Consider the following 19,362-nt stretch of genomic DNA (forward strand, 5'->3'; position numbering starts at 1 on the left):
GCTAGAAACAAGATCCAAAGAAAAGAGCCATCTTCACAACCTCTGAAGGGTGACTGTACCACTAGGCCCCTGATGCCAAATGGTCTAAAAGCCTTTGGTGGTGTGATATGGACAAGAAAAAAATTAATACAAAAACCACATAACACCATTAAAACTCAAAAAACCATTATTTCATTTAAAAAAAGTATTTAGAACACATAAAACAAGGCAACACTTATTCCTTTTTCTCGTCCTCAGGTGTGGGGTCTGTCGGTGCCTCCTCCACTGTCGCACTGTTGCTCTCTGAGCCAGTGTTACTGTCACTGGTTCCTTCCTCTGCCATACTGTCAACCCCCTCCTGCCCACTCTCCTTATCCTCAGGAGTCGACGTGCCTTCGTCACCATTCTGCTGGCTCTCCGTTGTTTCTTCAAGGTGAGTCTCCTCTGGAATCATACATTTGTCACTGTCAGTTCCAAAGACAAAAATGTACTCTTCCAATTATGCTGGCAGTCTAGAGCTGTGCTGTCCCATAGGCACTAGCCACGTGTGAGTACTGAGCACCTGGACCTCGGCTAGTGTGAGGAGGAACTTCCAGGTGTGCTTGGAATAATTTGGGGTATGTAAATCTACTTTTTAAACTGTCAATTTTATGAAATCTAGATACACATCAAATATTTCTGTAGAAAATTTAGATTCTGAATTGAGATGTGCTATAAGTTTAAAATACACACTGAATTTTGAAGATGCAATATTAAAAAAAGAATGTAAATTATTTAACTAATTTACTAAATATTTATTACATGTTGAAATGATATAATTTTATATATATTGTGTTAGAGAAAATATACTATTAAAATTAACTGTGCTTGTTTCACTTTACTTTTTAATAAATGTTGTTGTTGTTATCATGTGCCATCGACTCAGCCCCGACTCAGAGTGACCCCTCCTTGGGTTTCTGAGGCTGTATCACGACAGAAGTAGATTGCCCAACTTTCCTTCCGAGGAGTGGCTGGTGGGTTTGAACTGCCAGCCTTCTGGTTAGCAGTCAAGTGCCTTAGGCACTATGCTACCAGAGCTCTTTTTAATAAATGTTACTACTAGAAAAGTAAGAATTACTCATGTAACTTGCATTTTATTTCTATTGGACAGTGCTATACTATAACTCTTAAATGAGTAAGAAAGCAGGTATAGAAATAATATAAGGTGGGTATTTTACATATTCAGTTAAATATCATGCTGGGCTGTTTCCCTTAAGAAATTAACAGCATGAGGTTCTTGCTCTAACAGTCACAATTTTCCTTTCTAGAAGGATCAAAATTTGAGCACCTTTCACTACAGACATATAGGACTTAAAAATAAGCCATGTTGCATACAAAGACAACAAAACAGAGGTGAAGGACTGAGTGTTTTGTCTAGTTGCAAAATGAGCAAAGACCCATAACCCTAATTCTCAAACTTGCTTTAACCACAAAAATGTGCCCAGGATCCAAATTTGTTAAGACAAAAAACATGTTCATACAAAACAGAAAGAGACTCTGATAATGAAACTTAAAAAATTTGACTATCTGAAATGTTAATCTGCTGAATTAAATTTTGTAGAAACACCTGGTAAAGATATCTACATTCCATCCAATGTTTTCCAGATATCAAACCTGGGGTGGTCCTCTGAGTATACAGCATGACTGCTGTTTCTTCCATGTGTTATAATCATGGTCCAGGAAGCCCTTGGCTATGTTTTTGATGACTACTTTGTCCTGTTTACTTAGTTCACTGGGCAGAGTCAAAATACTGTCAGAAGTTAAGGTGACCTCAAAATCTCAAGCAAAATTGATTTAATTAATTCTCTGTATAGGTTTTACCTGTTATTTTTTTGCTTTGAGAGATGCTTTCAATCAGAAAAATCATTATACCTGGAATTAAGAATTTTCTAGGACAGGTAGGGAAGTTTTTCCAGAAAGGGCTAGATAATAAATATTTTAGGCTTTTTGTATGTCACAGTCTCTGTTCCAACTACTCAACTACACTGTGATAGGCCTAAAGCAGCCATAGAAAATAGTACAAAAATAGGTGTGGCTGTGTTCCAATAAAACTTTACTTAAAAAGAACAGGTGGGCAGGATTTGGCCTAACAAATTTCACTTTGCCAAACCTTGGACATCAAAGATGATCAGTGTTAAGAGCAATGACCAGATCTTGTTTAAGTAACATTAGCAATTAGGTTAAAATATCAAGTATTGCACTAGGTCAAACCCAGTGGTGGATGTTTTATATACATTTTCTTGTACTCTTTGTAATATGTTACTCTTGGAGGTAGGTACTAGAATACTTTATAAATGAGGAGACAGAGACTGAATAATTTATCCAATGTCTTTGTGCTAGCAAGTAGTGAAGCAGTATCAGACTCATGCCTGACTCCAGAGCTGGTAATCCTTATCTACTATACTTTTAAATTCTGAAGGCAGAAAATGACATGAACCAATGTGGGCAAAAAAACCAAGACTTTAAATGGCAAGATCAAAGACAATACATCCCTGCTATTTTGTACCGACATCAACATTTTAAGTGAATCTATTACAGAAAGAGTAAGATTTTGGGAAAAAAAAAAAACAAAAAACAACCTATGTAGGCCACGTAGTAAGTAACTCAAGAGGCAAGGCTAATACAGTAACTTGATAAGCAGTGAAAGGAAAGCTGGACAGACAGAAATGTGTAGTGAAGAAGGGCACAGAGAGGGGTATTCACAGGGAGGGGAGGGGAGGAGAGTTTTTTATGGTTGGGGATGGTAATCAGGGTGTGATGCAATTAAGTGTGCACGAACTGTTGAATGTAAACAAATTTGCTTTGTAAATTTGCACCCAAAGCACAATGAAAAAGACAGACAGACAGACAGAGAGAGAGACAGTAAAAACCCTTGGCCTCCCGTGGGGTCAGCTGGTAGGTTACCTGTCTCCACTGGAATGCCCTCGTCTTCCTTCTTGTCTTCGGCTTTATTAGCTCCCTGCTCTTCCTCAGGGGCCATACTGCTCTGACTGCGGTCAGCCTGCTCGGCCGCCTCCTTCTCCCTTTCCTCCTGCCTTTTGCGGGCCTGCTCCTCAGCCTGTGCGATTTCAGCTGCGATTTTCTCCATGTCCACTTCTACCTTCAAACCGCACAGCTGTAGTCAGAAAAAAAAATCCTTAGTGATGTTCTTACAATCTCTGAACCAGAGAAACTGTTTCAAAAGTGAGTTTTCATGCTTATAAACGACATACATTTATATGGGGGGGAAAATGTGGTTCTGGGTCTTCCCAGAAGCTCTTGTCTATATAACTATCAGCCTGACAGAAAAAAGAAAGTTGTTAATGGCTTCAGCAGCCATGTACTAACATCAACTATTACAGTAGCTAGGGATCTAATCCCGAAAATTATAGTAGACTATGTACTAGGGCTTCTGTTTTATATTTCAGATTACCAATCACTACATTTACTTGTTTGGATACCAAGTGTAAATTGTGAATTACACCTAATGAAGACAACTGATGAGTAAAACTCACTAAAATGACAATTCATGACTGCATGGGAGTTTAAATTAAATCACTGGAGGCTAGAGTCTACAGGCCTAGTACGTGTGTGGATATGTGTGATATTTTTTGCCAGAAAAAAATGGGAGTAATTTTATAAATCCAAGATCTTACTGGTTACAGCAAAGTTAACCCTATTTCAAAGTGAAGCACATTAAATAAAAACACTATATTGGACAAAAGAATGAGAAGAATGAGAAGACAGTAATATACACAGTAACAAAAGTAGAGTTACGACATTAAATTGATACCCTTTTAAGTTCATTGTTAAATGAATCTGTGCTTTCCAGGAATTTCCTCTTCTTTTCCTGGTGTCGCTCCTCTATTTGAAGAAGTTCAGCTTCCAGTTTCCGCTGTAAAATATAAAATTTATGTTCAAGCTTTATAATAACTGTATTAGTTTTGCTAAAGCAAATGCCAAACATAGAAAAAATCTGTCTCATTGTTTAACAGTTCACACTCTCCCAGTGTGGCAAATAATTTTTTTTTTTTTTTTGCAGTGAGGGTGCCAAATTTATTTGTCCAGAACCAAACTTCTTATTTTGACCCAATTTTTCCCCAACCTCAACATTTTAAATTTGGTAAATATATACATAACCATTCTAAGTAATGTTTTTAATTTAAATCATTTATAATATGTCTAGCTAAGAAAAATATAAAGGTGTAGGACAGAGGACTGAGGATGAGTAATAGGTGTATGTTAAAGAATACTATTCTGGGCTTGAGCAATTTCTTTGGGAAAGAATTTTTCATAAAGCAGGACAGGTTGAAATGCCTCGAAACTCTTAAGGTGACAGTTCTTAATATACAAGGATCTACATTACTTTTTTTATTTTTAAATTTATTGTGGTTTAGGGAGCTCTGGTGGCACAGTACTTAAGGCATTTTGACTGCTAAACAGAAGGCTCGTGGTTCAAACCCACCAGCCACTCTTTGGAAGGAAGGTTGGTCAATCTACTTCCGTAGTGATACTGTCTCAGAAACCTAAGGAGGGGTCACTGTGAGTTGAATCTGACTCGATGGCAGTGAGTTTGAGTTTATTGTGATTTAGGTGAAACTTTACAGAGCAAATTAGTTACCCACTCAACAATTTTATACATTTTTTGTTTTACAACATTAGCTGGAATCCCTTCAACTGCAACAGCACTCTTCCCACTTCTTCCTGGGTTCTGTTCCATTTGTCCTGCTTTCCTGCCCCTGCCTGTCTTCTGAACTGTTTTGGGAAAATCTTGCTCTTTTGGTCTCATATGGTTGACCTGAGAGACACGCTCCTTACGGGTATCATTGTTCTCTTTATAGGTCTGCCTGCTGTTTCACTAAAAGATGGTCCTCAGGGGTGGGTTCAGTTTCAGGTTTGCAGCATGTATATTACAATTTTTAATGACAGATTTATTAAATCCCTGGGAAAGGTTCACTCCCTTAAATCTCTTCTGCAAATCAGGAACAGGTCAGGTTGAACACAGAAATACTTGACATGCACATTCACGCACAGGGCAGAATCAGGTCACCTGGGATCTGTGGCACAGCCCCATTTTATAATGAAAGTTTCGTGACTTTACCTGATGCACCATTAAGGACTGGACCTGTCGTTTGAGGACCTGCATTCTAGCTGTTGTGACAACAGACCGGACGTCTGGCACCACACTCTCACTAAGGATTTCACTGATGAGGCGGTGGTTTCTCTGGAAACGGGCGGTGGCAGTATGCTTCATTGAAAAGCCATCATCATAATCTGGAATAAACAAGATATTCTGGAAATTAGGTCACCAATTACCATAAATATGAGGGTGTGACAATGTTAACACTTAATTACCCAGAAGCAGGAGCCCTCACTGGCTTAACAAATGGGCCTGACTGCATCACAGGTGCCCTGGGGTTGTCACTTGATCTAAATCATCACAAGTCACTTGAAAAACTAATTCATCTCAACCAATGTATTCACTGGTCAAGATAATGGTTTTTCTCAAAAATCTTTAAGTGATGATTTGTGTCTCAGGACTTGACTGAAACATAAATGAACTACAAACATGTATGTTTTGGTTTGAGAATACTAAGGCTGTACATGAGAACAGTAAGAAAAACCGTGCCCCATGTTTCACTCTCTTGGCAATAATTTAAGGCATTTAGGAATGGATGAATCAATATGAACTTGGTAGTACATCAGTTACTGTAGCAATTTAATATTAAGGTAATAAAAATGTCCATTTGCAAAATTAACTTATTACTGCAGAGAAAACATTATCTCTAGCAATATTCAGTTTCCCAAACAAGTATTCACATTCTATCAGATTGAAAAATCATTAAGGCTCAAAAGTTATTTTATAGGAAAAATCTGATTCCAAATTTTCTGTGTGTCAATGTACACACTTGTCAGAATGTATAGCTGTCAGAACGTACAGGTATTATGTTGTTCTCTTACACTAAGTCTGCACACATATCATGTGGATCAGGTTTAGCTTGTTATTTTTAATAGCTGTACAACAGTGGTTCCTTAATCTCAGCCTTTGCTTCACTGCCTTCACAATTCTGACCTACCTGGTAACAATTTATACTACTATCTACTTAATAGTTTTCTTTAAATTGACTTTAAAAAATACAAGTTTTCTTAAGCAACAACCATTAAAACAAAAGTTCCTCTACAAGTGACCTAATCATGTTGGTCCCCTGCCACACAGGCGTGTGCACACGCATACATACACACGTGAAGAAACCACACTTTAGGAGACCCATGTTGTGCTGCAAGTCCCTAATTCCGCACCGTCCTTATTATTCCCTATTTAAGAAGTTTTAAAATCTCTCATTATTATAAACAGGGCAGCTGTACAGTGATGTGCAAATTACTTTGTTTCCTTTTAAAAAATTTCTTTAGGATATGCACTTCTAAATTAAAATTACTGGGATAAGACAGAGAAACTTTAACTTTTTTTCCCCACACTCTTATTTGAGGTTGTAAATCGTACATTTATGCTACCTCCATCTCTTGAAGATCCTTTTATTGTTATTCTTTGCTTTCTTCCTTCATTTAAATGCCCCAATGTTGACTGTTGTTGTTAGTTATTTGCCGTCGAGTCGGCCCCGACTCATAGCGACCCCTCCTTGGGTTTCCGAGGCAGTATCACTACGGAAGTAGGATTGCCCAACCTTCCCTCCGAGGAGTGGCTGGTGGGTTTGAACCCCCAGCCTTCTGGTTAACAGTCAAATGCCTTAGGCACTATGCTACCAGAGCTCCTCAATGTTGACTACTGGTAGGGAAAATAAAAAACCTCAGCAATTTGGGATTGTTCTTCCTTGGATTTCAAGTGTTTGAATTTTTTCTTATATTTTCTAGTTACTAACTCACCAGTTGTTTATCTCATGAATATACTCTTCAAAATGTCATTTAAAAAAAAAAGCCTTCTCTGTCTCTGGGGCTGACTGCATGTGTCTTGCAGCTCTCTGAACAGAATTAGCAGCTTTTTTATTTGTGGGGATGCCTCCTTCCTCTTGGTTTTATGTACATTTCCACCTCCCAAGTCTTCCTCCCTCTATTCAGTTCTGAGGGATAAAGCACAGGTGTAAAGTCATTCTTATCCTGGCATCTTATTATCACCTGCCCTTTCTTACTAGCAGGAGCTCTGGTGGCGTAGAGCCTAAGGCATTTGACTGCTAACTAGAAGGCTGGTGGTTCAAACCCATCAGCCACTTGTCGCAAGGAAGACTGGGCAATCTACTTCCATACAGATATTGCCTCGGACACCCAGGAAAGGGTCACTATGAGTTGGATCCGACTTGACGGCAGTGAGTTTGGTGGTTGGTTTCTTACTAGCAGCTTTAAGATCCTATTTGAAATGTAAAGACTTAACAGGTAGAAATCTGAGGCTGAGAAGAGGAATACTCTTTTGAGGATCACTTGAGTGAAATCTCTTCAGTTCTTGTCAGCATTCATACTGTTACCTTTCACTTTATGAAAACTACTTTTTACTGAGAGGTTCTATGTTGCTAGCCTTTGTTTCTTCTCATACTGACCCCTATTGTGCCAATTATTTGTCAATCAGATCTTGTATTTTTCAGTTCTGCATGTTTAGCTTGCATTCATCATCCCATTTGCACAATGAACTGTAATTTAAGCTTGCTTATGCTAGAGTGTCTTTAATGCTGCAGATTCTGTTCAGCACTCAGTATTGTTTGCATTCCATATGCTATTCTCTGTATTTATTACATTCTGCTTTCTCTACTTATGATCTTAGTCCATTTTTTTTTTTAAAAACTTTTGCCTTCTTTTTAAGTACATCAGTTTATTCATGTCTTTAGGTGGTATTGTTGCTTCCTCTTCAAAATTCTTATAAGCTTCCTCTTTGTTACTGTTTCTTTAAAATGCATTCTTAAATTCCTTGATATTTTTGTTGCTTATAGCTAGAGCAACAAGCTTTTTCTAACCACAGAAGTACAGAAACAAAATATTAATATTTGTATGGCACCCCAGGTATGGGATGAGCATGCTCAGATGCTCAGAGTGGAGGAGAGTGGCTCTGGGGCTCCTCGCAGCTCCAGACCCTGCCTGACGGCAGAGGACCAGGGGAACAATCTGCACATCTACAAACTATTCATGGAGTGCTTATTAGGGACTCTGCTGTTGGCTGTGCGTAGGTACAGATTCTCTCTCTCTCTCTCTCACACACACACACACACACACAGAGGCACGCACACATACATACAATCTGTCTCTGTGTGTATATGTGTGTGCCCTCATGAGTGGTTAGGAGCTACATTTATAAATTTTAGTTGGATTTCTGAATTAACTTTCATAATGCTTCTGCCCACTCATAAATTTCCTCTCTTAAGAGTCTTTAATTCAGCAAATTTAGGGATCCAATAAGAAAAGAGGATATAGTTAGAACACACTTTTTAAAAGCAGCTGAGGCAAAATCAAATCGTGACTTAAAAATGTCTCGTGAGTTCTGAGTATAAAGATTTTAATAAATGCTTTTTGCTATTTTCTGCACTAGAAGTATTTCTTTTTCTTGGGGAAATCCACATACAAACTTTATTCAAAATAATTATTCAAGATACTGAAATGTCACTTAAATTATGCTTTTTTTGTTTTCAACTTAAGATAGGAAATGAAAACATTTACATAAAAGGCACATCATATTTTAATTTTCAGAGAAAGCATAAAGGAAATCCCACTTTTCTTGGTTTTTTACCATCTGGATCTTCAGCAGGCTGAATGCTCATGTAAGGTTCTCCTTTCTCCATGCGAGACTGTCTCTGTCGACTTTCTTCCTCTAAAGCAGCTTCTGCTCGACTCTTTGCATTTATGTAAGCAAGGTATGCGGGGGAATTATGATAGGCCTTCATAGATTCATTGTACTCTATCTGAAATGCAAATGTTTTTGTTTTATAATTAACATTTTGCAGGTCATAATGTATATCTGTGTTATTTCATTTGAGTATTAAAAGTGATGAAAGCATGGTGTTGTAATTATTGTCTTTTTAAAGAAAAGGAACTTAGAGAAATTAAGTAACCTGACCAAGGTAGCCAAGAGCCTCAGTCTAGTCTCAGCTTTTAGATGAAATCTTTTGTTTCTTCTATAAGCAACAAGCCAATGTTTATGTACTTCATACTGTATCCATTCCACTGCTGCACCCATCTTACCTTCTCTGCTTCGTATTCGTTTAAATATTCTTGTTTTTCTTCATCAGTGAGATCTCGCCACATTCCACCAATAATCTTGCCGATCTCCCACAACTTTAGGTCAGGGTTGGAAGCCTTAACTTGGTCCCAGACCTTAAAAAGGGAAAAGTTGAAATTTCAATACTGATGCCTAAAAATGCAGATCTTTAAAAAAACATTTTATTATGGAAACTTATAAACCTAGACAAAAGTAGAGAGGGCAGTAAAATGAATCTCTATGTACCTGGCACCCTACTTCAACAACTGTTAACACCTGGCCAATGTTATTTCATCTATACCTTACACTGGATTATTTTGAAGCAGACCTCAGACATCATGTCACTTCATTCATAAATACTTCAATTTAATAGGTCTAGAACACCTCTAATCACTGTAGACACTTAAGATGAATTAATTCAGTAACATTCTCCCTATGTCTCTAAAGGTTCACAAGCATTTAGAATACATAACACAATAAACCATGTTGTCAAATATATATACAATAATTATGACCAAAAAATTTCAAATAGTTTAAATAATGGTTAAAATATGTAAATGCTCTCGTTAAAAATATGGGCTATATAGTTTTTATTTTAACAGTCAGAAAAATGGAAAAATCAAAGGAAATATAAAGAAAATAAAAACTATCATAATTTTACTATTTGGAGATAACCACTGTCTGGCAGGCTTCTTTTTTTTTTATTCAAACTAACATGTTATCGCTATTCTTTTCATAAAAATAAGACACTAATATATGTAGTCTTGAATCCCTTTTCTTATTGAACATTTTTATCAGACCATGAAATATTCTCCAAAAGGCATTACTTTAATGGTTACATAACATTCTATCTTAAGGATTTCATAACAGTTTATGTGAATCATCTTCCTTGTTAGATTTTAGCTTCGGAATTTTAAAATCAGAACGAATCTCTCTAAAAATTACAATTCCTTATCCTTCACCCTCTGAAGATGCACAGAAAAGCCAGCTAAAATAATCTGCAATTTCACATAAAGCAAAGAAGCGAAGACGGCAGTCCTCGCTCGCTTCTGGGTGCCAGGTGCCTACCTTTCTGCTGTACCTCATGTAGGGCATCAGCGGCTTATCTGGTGGCTTTGGGGGTTTTGGAATCGTAATACCAGAGGACGCCTACAAAAGAGTTAAATACATTCATTATTCACTTGCAAGGAGTTCACCAGCAAACTGAAAAGAGAGTCCCTTAAAAAACTCTAACGCGCCTTTCTTCTACTCGTCCATGGATACAAGATTCTTATACTTCCTCCACTGAAAATAGCTATCACTGAAAATTCAGAAATGTTCACATCAAAAGAAAATGACTGTAAGCACATAATTTTAAAATGTTTTACTTAGCAGTGTATTGCCACTGCTTTGACAACCTGGCTGTAAAAACAAACAAAACATTACATAATAATCCATACATTGAAAATATATGGTTATATATTAAATGTCTCACATTTAGAACACTTCCTGGTACCATTTTATTTTACTTAATTTACTACTATACATACAGTCAACACTTGATTATCTGCACAACAACGGACTCAGACACAGCAGTGATTGTGAGGATGGCGCAGGACCAGGGAGCATTTCGTTCTGTTGTACATAGGGTCGCTACGAATGGAAACCGACTAGACAGAACCTAACACTAACACTAACACCAGCAGCAGCAGCAGTATCTGAGCTCCTTTGGCCTTACTACACTCATGCTGTCTACAGGGGACTTTGGATCTTTCTGGACAATTCCACAGTGTATCCTCACATAAGCAACAACACAAAACTACCTCCCAGGTTCAAAAATGAAAACCAAACCAAAACAAACCCCTATCTCTGGATCAGACTAGAGATTTTATTTCTTTTAAATTCTGCCCGTATCTAATGGTTTTCTTAGAAAGGGGTCAAGAAAAGTGAACTGAAGTTCATGCCTTCATGCCTTTCTTTTTCCTAAGTCCCAACCACAGTCTAGAAGTGAGAACAAATTTATCAGGGATAGAAAATTGGCTGATATGGGGCCTGATTAAGACTTTTTAGGTCTTATAAAGCTCTGTTCCATGAAAAACCTTTGGTATTATGGGGAATGTATGAGAAAAAAGAAAAGAAAAAGGAAAGACGGGATATGTGCAGGAAAAATGAGACAGAAGAATAGGGGCGGTCACACTACAAAATATTTTTTAAAAGGGTAAAGAAAAAAATGGGAGAGGGAAAAAAAAAAGAGGAAGGGAACAGAAAGAGGAGAGACTGGTTGATTGTTATGGGCTATTATCTAGACAAGAGATTCTAGAGAGTTTCTGGTAGGTGCTCATGCAACTCCAATTCAAGAGTATTTCTGACTGTCTTAGTCATAACACAGACAAACTGTCTTTGATCAAGGACCCAGAATTAGAAAAATCTTGGGTGAACCACACTTATTTCCCCAAAATTTGCAGAAGATCCCTGATAATGATTCTTCCTGCCAGGCTGGGGAGAAGTACTATTGGCTTTACTCTAATCATCAAAAGAGAGAGACAGACAAACCCTTACAAGAAAACTAAAGTGGCACTTTGTTCTCTTGCCCTTCTGTTATGTTGTGGGAAAACCCTAGCGACATTCCTCCATTCTGGGATGGGACCCCTATCATAACCTTATGTTTAATCTAAGGATTTAGGAATTAGCCTGTTTGTGCCCTTTTCTACCATGATCAAGCAATGCTTCCTCTTCCTACTAGGGGCTCCCTTCTTCCCTCCCTACTTCTCAACAGTGCTGCTTCTTCATACATGAAGTTACTAGAAAGCATTTCACCTTTGAAGCAGCACTTCCTCTCTTTCCAATTCTCCCAGGCACTCTTACCAACTCTCATGTTGGTGTCATTGCTGACAGACCCTATGTTTAACTAACAGTGGGCCATGGGGGATGGAAACTATCAACGGTGGTGGTATGAGCAGCCAGTAAGGAGAGTTCTATATCAAAGTCTGCAGTTCTTTCAAAGAGGAAGGAAAACTCCTACAAGGCCAACCTTATAGCTGACTCTCAAGAGAGACACTCAAAAGTCAGGACTCGTATTCAGCATAAATCTTCAGAATTTCATAAAGTGGGTTACAAGTAAATTTGGAGTTGTGCCAATAATTGAAGATGGTAGATTACTGTTAATATACAGAAGTGCATTTTATAACATTAATGGGGTTTGCTTATTTCCCATTCCTTTATCCTGAAGGTAGGTACACAAATCATCTATATATCGAGGTCTTGTTTTCGTAACAAAGACAAGTCCATGTATTAAAACACAAAATGAATCAACAACTAATTAAATTCCAGCTAGTTTGTGGGATACTAAAGATTTAGGTCACTAAACATCCAATTTATATATCATCTCAGATAGGTATCTTTCTATAATGCCAAATATATTTCTCTACTCTCTTTTTAAAGTGCTACAATCCTCAGGTTTGAGAGGTGAAAAACTGTTGGCCCTTTTACTAATGGTGCAGGGTTACAATTTTGTAGTGTGTGTTTCCTTCTTTAACTGTCTTTCCTCTTGTTGGTGTTACTGATTCTTATTGCTATCAGGAAACCTGGCTATAAAAAGCAACTCTCTCTTCCCACTTTTCTGCTTTCAATTTGCATGAATGGAGAAAAACAAATAATTAGGTCGTCCAAACTGTGCCTACCTAAGAGTAAGTTCCTAGGAGTCACCTATGAATAAAGTCCATGATTTTGTGAAATTTACCTTATCTACTCATTTTGTTGTTTCCTTTCCAACTCTCAGCTTTTTAAGGGGTTTTTCCCCCAAGGTGAATTTCCACTCAAGTATAGATAAATATGTTGTTTTTAACATTTTTGTCTCAAGCTGTTTTCACATCTTGTACTTAAGAATGCAAATCATCACCTGGATGAAGCCCTGATCAGAGCTGAATTCTACCTCACAGCTATCATACCTCACCAAAAGCTTTCAACAAGCTTCACAAAGCGTTTAGTGTCTGAAAACTGTCCAAGTGCACTGGAGCCTGAATCAGAGAAACCCAATGTTCTGTGGCACCTGCACAAAGTTACTTCACAGAATCATCCTTTTAAATCACTGGGTATGGTAAGATTTGTAGACAATACCAAACAGGTTGTTGTTGTATACTCCTCTTTTGGTTTCCAAGGCAGTATCACTATGGAAGTAGAATGCCCAACCTTCCTTCCGAGGAGTGGCAGGTGGGTTTGAACCGCCAGCCTTCTGGAGGAAATTAAAAAAACAACCAAACCAAACCAATAGTAGTGCACAATAGGGGTCCATCTTAAAATACTTTAATAATGGTCAAAATATAATCTAAAAACTGAGTCCTGCTAAACATAGAGTCACTACAAGTCAGAATCCACTTGACAGCACCTAAAGGCAGGCGTTAAGTCATTTTCTCAGAGAATGATTCAATGACCTAGGAGAGAGGTCACCAAAATACACTCTACAGTTAAAAGCACTGGGATTAACATATGCTTCCCCCCCCCACCAAAGCTCCACCTTTTCAAGGCCTTCTTTGTTGCATGTCTAAACAGCGGTCTGAGTACATTTAAATGTGTTGAGAAGACCACAATATAAAGAAAATCACAAAGAACGAGACACCAAAGTTCCCATTACCAACAATCTGCCTAGTCTACTGGGAGGCTACCATCCCCAAAAAAGGGGAGAAAAAGGACTGAACCAGGACAAGGCCCCAAGATAGTAGTAGTACACTTCCCTTTTCATGGTCACTTCACCAACAGAAATGCCCCAGAAGCATCTAACATAAGAAAATGCTTACACAAAGCCAAAATTTTTTCTAATATTACACAAAAACCAAACTCACTGCTGTCAAGTCGGATTGGACTCGTAGTGACCCCTGCTTGGGTTTCCGAGGCAGTATCACTATAGTAGATTGTCCAGTCTTCCTTCCGAGGAGTGGCTGGTGGGTTTGAACTGCCAGCCTTCTGGTTAGCAGTCAAATGTGTTAGGCACTATACTACCAGAGCTCCTTTCTAATATTATAGGTACTGCTATTTCTAGTCTATTAATATAGATAATCAAAAGCTGACTGTATAGAGCTATTAAATTTAATTATACTTTTGTTTACCGTCCACGAATAAGTCTCTGCATTAACACGATGATCCCAGATTCTGCTCCTTGTTTAAATTAAAACGTTCTTTATCATTTGACAACCTTGCTGCCCATTACACTTGTGAAACACAGTTAGGCCAGGGAAAAACAGGTACCGATGCACATAAAAACCATATGCATTGTGAAATGCATACATATACACACTTTGTCAGAATTCTTTTGCAATACCATGAAATATGCATGGCACATAAAACTTGATATGCTTATGAAATACAAATTACGCAGAAACAATGAAAAATTTAGACAAACAAAACCTGTCAATGTGCTTACCAAGATAGACATACAGTTTGATAGTTACACACTTTTTGCTCTAGCATGACGACAGGGTGAGAGGGCTTTTTTGAGGTTACATTAACTGAAGGCACTTCTTATCCATGAATATAGCAAATGGAAACCAGGTATTAAAAAGCTGACAACCCTTCTGGGTTGTATAAATTCTCACCAATACCACATTCCAATGCACATGTAGGTATTTGGCTTTTGGATTTATTTGCTTTTGGTAAATCCACCCCCCCCCCTTTTTTTTTTTTTTTTTTTTTTTTTTTTTTTTTTTTTTTTACAGTTAAGAGCAAGGTTCTTTTGCTTCTTTGAAACTTAAAACTTTCTTGAATGAAGTTTAAGGTATTTCTAAAATAAAGTTTGAAAGTGATCATTCAGTTTTGGTATCTTAGGTTGATCATTTATACGACACAGCTGAAGTTTCAGAAACTATATACCTTGTCCTACGGACTAGACACGCACTTCCACTTGTATGATCTAGTCCGGTACTTCAAACTAATTTCATTCTAAAATTGTGACATAAAAATCTTTTTCTTTTTCACTGGAGAGAAATTAATCTCAAAAGGTCAACAACTAAATCCAAATGACAAATAATTACGTGTGGCAGTTTAAATAGAAGCTTCTGCTAGGCCAGTCGAAAGCTTTCCAGCCAGGTCTGTAAGTTCCGCACATATCAAGGACCTGAGTTCTGTAACCTACTGCCAAATACCTTAGATAAATGAGATATTCTTCATGTCAAAAGGAGTATTTAAAAAGAAACTCTAGCTTTGTCTACATACCGAATAAGCATTAAGTGCCCAAGACTTTCATCCTACTGACCACCAAACAGAATGGATTTGTCTTTTGTTCCACAGATGTATCAAGATCGCACATTTTTTCTTTTCCGTGTAAGATTGTAAAACAAATGTTTAAAATAGTCAAAAAGCCAGATTAAAAAAATTTTAATGGCTGTACTTATGATTCAAAAGGACCTAACTCTGAAGCCATTTCTAGCCAATTCCAGTTGTTTGCCGGATGCTGTAATAGTTGATTCTCCTACCGTGACCCGGCTGTTGGTGCCCGGGTTCCCTCCCAGCCTGTAGTTGTTGTAGGCGAGATGACTGTATGGATTGTATCCCACAAACCCTGGTGTGCTGGGCATTTGCTGATGGAAACAAATGAGACAAAAACACGAATGAGAAATGAGCTCAAACGAGGAAAACACAGAAATGAAAAATGATCTGCATATGGCATGCAAAAGCAACCTGAACTTAAACAAGCAATGATGTGTTGTAATTGTCCTTTTTCTTTCATTGAGAAAATTAAAATTTTCTTTGAGAGACCTGTCTACCAGTGTTTGTTTTTTTCTTTTGCAGGGGGGAGGGGTGTTTGTGTGAATGTGAATGTATGTGGTTGGTGTTTGGGTAAGCAATACACTGAAGTGTCTCAAACATTCAGGATTACTTTATGAAATAACAATGATGTAACAATTTAGTGATATATGATATCTGAGATAGGAAGGCTTGAAATGTGATAAACTGCAAGTCTGAAACACTTTACATGCAAAACAAAACACGATTTATTTGACAGTTATGTAGATGTCACCAATGTATTCACCTACTAAAAATGAATAAAAACAAGAGTGGATTTGCTTTCAAGAGAGTTTTATATCATTTTATATAATGTTTGAAATGAGAAGAGACTTAAATCAGGAAGCCAGAAGTTGCCAATAGAGAAGAACGTATATCAGATTCAATGAGTGTCACATACATGATTTCAAAACAAGGACTTGTAAAATATGCATGGACTTCATTCTGGGGTGCTGCCTAATCTGTATAATTCAGTTACTATTTTATAGGCTTTTCTCTTTCATCTCTTCTTTGATCCATCTTCCACAGGTCAATCCTAAACATTTTCTGTACTTTAGTCTTAATGTGAACTACTTTGCAGGTGACAGACTTGAACTTTCCTTTTCCATCTAGTTTCCTGATGGTCCTTGTAAAACACAACTGCCTGCTACAGCAACAGTATTCTTGGTTTTTGTGAATTAAGTGTTGATGTGATCACAGACGGGCTCTTAAATAGTGCCGTCATGGTTACTACTAATGACAGCCAATGTTCATGGGAATCAAGGCACAATGCATAAAAAGAATGTAGCAAAGAGAGACCAAAAGTAGGGTATTTTACCTAATGAAACTCGATCAAAACAAGTGACAATTTCATTTTAACATGCAATTAACAGTATCAGTTCTGATTGTATAATGTGGTATACACTTAATGACACATCCCAGCTATGCTGCAGCTGTTACAAAATAAATACAATTTTCTAAAACATGCTGTTGCACATATCCTTAGGGTCCAAAAGGCAGGCATTACATTCGATACTTTTTAGGAGAAAAGACAATGACTGTTCAATTTCTAGTCTATACAGTTAGGGAAGACGCAAATTAAACATATTTAAGTAGGCAAAACACAGATGAAGTATCAAAGGCACAAAATAAATACGTATCATCTAAAGTGGTCCATTTTTGGGGTAGTGGTGATGGTGGAGGTGGTAGTGAGGGTGGTGGTGATAAGAATGGGAAAAAAAGGAAGAAGAATAATTCATTTCATATCCATTCTGTTGGATGTCCTAATCCCTACTTTTCCATATTTCGTGTGTCAATGTGAAATTATAATGGTACAGAAATATGACTCAAGAGAGGCAAAACATCCCTTTCTGTATCTAGGAAGTCCTAAGGGGGATACTTGGTTTTTGAGCTCAAAAAGTGAAGTTTGTTCTCAAGATATTATACATTGTCAAAGAGGCAGTATTTACAACAAAATGACACCTTCAAAAGTTGTATAAATAGTAAGAATCGCTGTACGACATTATGAGGCAATAACATAAGAAAAATGAGAGAACTAAAAAAAAGGAAACTAAAACATTACAATTGCCATTTCCAAAACTGAAGTACTTGGTTAGCTCTCTGAGGTCAGGAATCTCAACTGTTCAACTCTACCTGTATAGCTACTAGCAGAGTACCGTGGAGATGATCATAAGAAATGTTCTGATTTAAGAAAGTAAACACATCAAACAACAGACTTTAAGATCTACTGGAAGAAACTCTAGAGACTGTATATAATAGAAAATGAACTTAGAGCATGTGACACAGTATCTCTTTTTAAATGCATCTTACTGAGGAAAAACAAATAGCTGATAAACATAACTAAAACATACATCTGAGGGTTAGTAAATAAGAGAAGTCATCTAGTGAAGAAAATAAAATTACACAAGGACCTAAGTAGTAGTGAAAAGTAGACTAGCCTGAAATTTAGGTGGTAGGGGATGTAGAAGGAAGCTAACAGCTGTTAAAGAACTGGTTTTGTAGGATATGGCCAATATTAACAGTGTTTTGTTGTTTTTTAAAAATAAAAAACCCCAAGGAATTCATTTCAGCAAGGCCTAAACAGTTACTGTTGTATCAGTTTTGTGGGTTGAACAATTATTTTACATGCTGACCAAGCTGGGTCAGAGCTTGCTGTAAAAAAAAAAAGCCAGTTCACAATTATTATGGAGACACTTTGAAACTGGAATATTCCCAAATTAAAAAATATATATATATATATTATTAAAGTGGAATAAAACTCAATAGCAGGATCTGACCCACAGATAAAAAAATCCTTACTTGAACAGCTTGAAAATAAAGATTTACAATGTGTGTTATTGTAGAACTAGAAGCATTATTGTTTGATTTAATATGAAAATTATGTAGAGATAAAAAAGAGAGAAAAATATAACCAGTTGAAGGTTAGGTCTTTAAAGAAAAAAAAAAAAGAAAAAAGCCAGAATGAGCATTCACTCAATATCAACTTTAAAGACTCTTAATAACTAAGATTAATAAGAGAGAAGTGTTAAGCTTTTCATTTATTTCCCATTTAAAAGAAAGAAAAAAAATGAGCACAGGAGATCAGAATTTCAGCAGTATGTTTCTTTAAATGTTGGGGTTGGTTCAAGGTAAGATGCAGAGTTATTTTATTTAGTAGGAAGTGATGTTTTTTAGCTGACTTTTTCATACTGTTGTGTTGATTGAGTGACTGTCACTGGAAGACATCTGGGTTTTTGTATCAAGGCCAGACTTGGCTATTACATTAACAAGAAAATTAAAACTTACTGTTGCAGGAGCTGGGGTGGGAGGTGGGGCATAAGATGGTCTTTCTGTTTGAAAGAAAATAAATAACTTCTTGTAAACAACTGAGATATAATACTATGCAACAAAACTACCAATGGTCCTGTTTTGAAGAAAAAAAATGAAGAGTATTTTGGAATTCCCATTTGCTAGGGCATTAGTCTCTTATTAACATAGATTGATAAATATAAAAAATGAAACTTACTTGACATTTTGGAAGATTTAAGTTCTCAGTTCCTTAAGAATGAATCTGAGACACTAAAATAAAAATAAAAAAAAGAAAAAGAAAAAAAAAGAGAATCAAAACTCAGCAAGGATTAAGAGAATGTTTTCCTAAAGAATAGGGTAGTTTAATTGGTTTTTCTGAGTAAAATTAATTCACATTATCTTCTAGTAATCAAGCCTTTCACATATTATTTTTACTAGTTATTGCAGATTATTTGGTTGAGAAAAACACTGGAGATATTAAGTGATGTACTTTCAGGCTTTTTTTTTTTTTCCAATGACATCGAGTCACCCTTTGTTTGGAAAACATTTTGCTGCTGCCACATAAACATATAAGGAACTCTAGTAGCACAGTGCCTAAGGCATCTGACTACTAGCCAGAAGGTTGGTGGTTC

The 19,362-nt window shown here is 36.9% G+C and overlaps 1 protein-coding gene across 1 annotated transcript; it reads right to left on the minus strand.

Moving 5' to 3' along the window:
• Positions 1–214: 214 nt before the first annotated feature.
• On the minus strand, positions 215–18,769 carry SMARCE1 (SWI/SNF related, matrix associated, actin dependent regulator of chromatin, subfamily e, member 1). Its single transcript, XM_007942078.2, has 9 exons — positions 18,728–18,769; positions 15,634–15,738; positions 10,259–10,339; positions 9,175–9,306; positions 8,723–8,894; positions 5,099–5,271; positions 3,791–3,892; positions 2,923–3,133; positions 215–423 (listed from the first exon to the last, which is right to left on the minus strand). Exons 2-9 carry the CDS (start codon positions 15,733–15,735, stop codon positions 215–217), a joined length of 1,182 nt encoding a protein of 393 aa, XP_007940269.2. The 5' UTR covers positions 15,736–15,738; positions 18,728–18,769.
• Positions 18,770–19,362: the final 593 nt, after the last annotated feature.

This window comes from Orycteropus afer, unplaced genomic scaffold, assembly GCF_000298275.1.
Source record: "Orycteropus afer afer isolate SDZICR_OR568_19922 unplaced genomic scaffold, OryAfe1.0 scaffold00085, whole genome shotgun sequence".
Taxonomy (NCBI): domain Eukaryota; kingdom Metazoa; phylum Chordata; class Mammalia; order Tubulidentata; family Orycteropodidae; genus Orycteropus; species Orycteropus afer.

Coding starts and splice junctions, on each gene's coding strand:
- SMARCE1 (XM_007942078.2), bottom strand. CDS start 15,735: ATGCCCAGCACACCAGGGTTTGTGGGATACAATCCATACAGTCATCTC. Junction 10,340..15,633: donor GCACCAACAGCCGGGTCACG/GTAGGAGAATCA, acceptor ACTCTTTTGTAG/GCGTCCTCTGGTATTACGAT. Junction 9,307..10,258: donor ACATGAGGTACAGCAGAAAG/GTAGGCACCTGG, acceptor TCCCTTTTTAAG/GTCTGGGACCAAGTTAAGGC.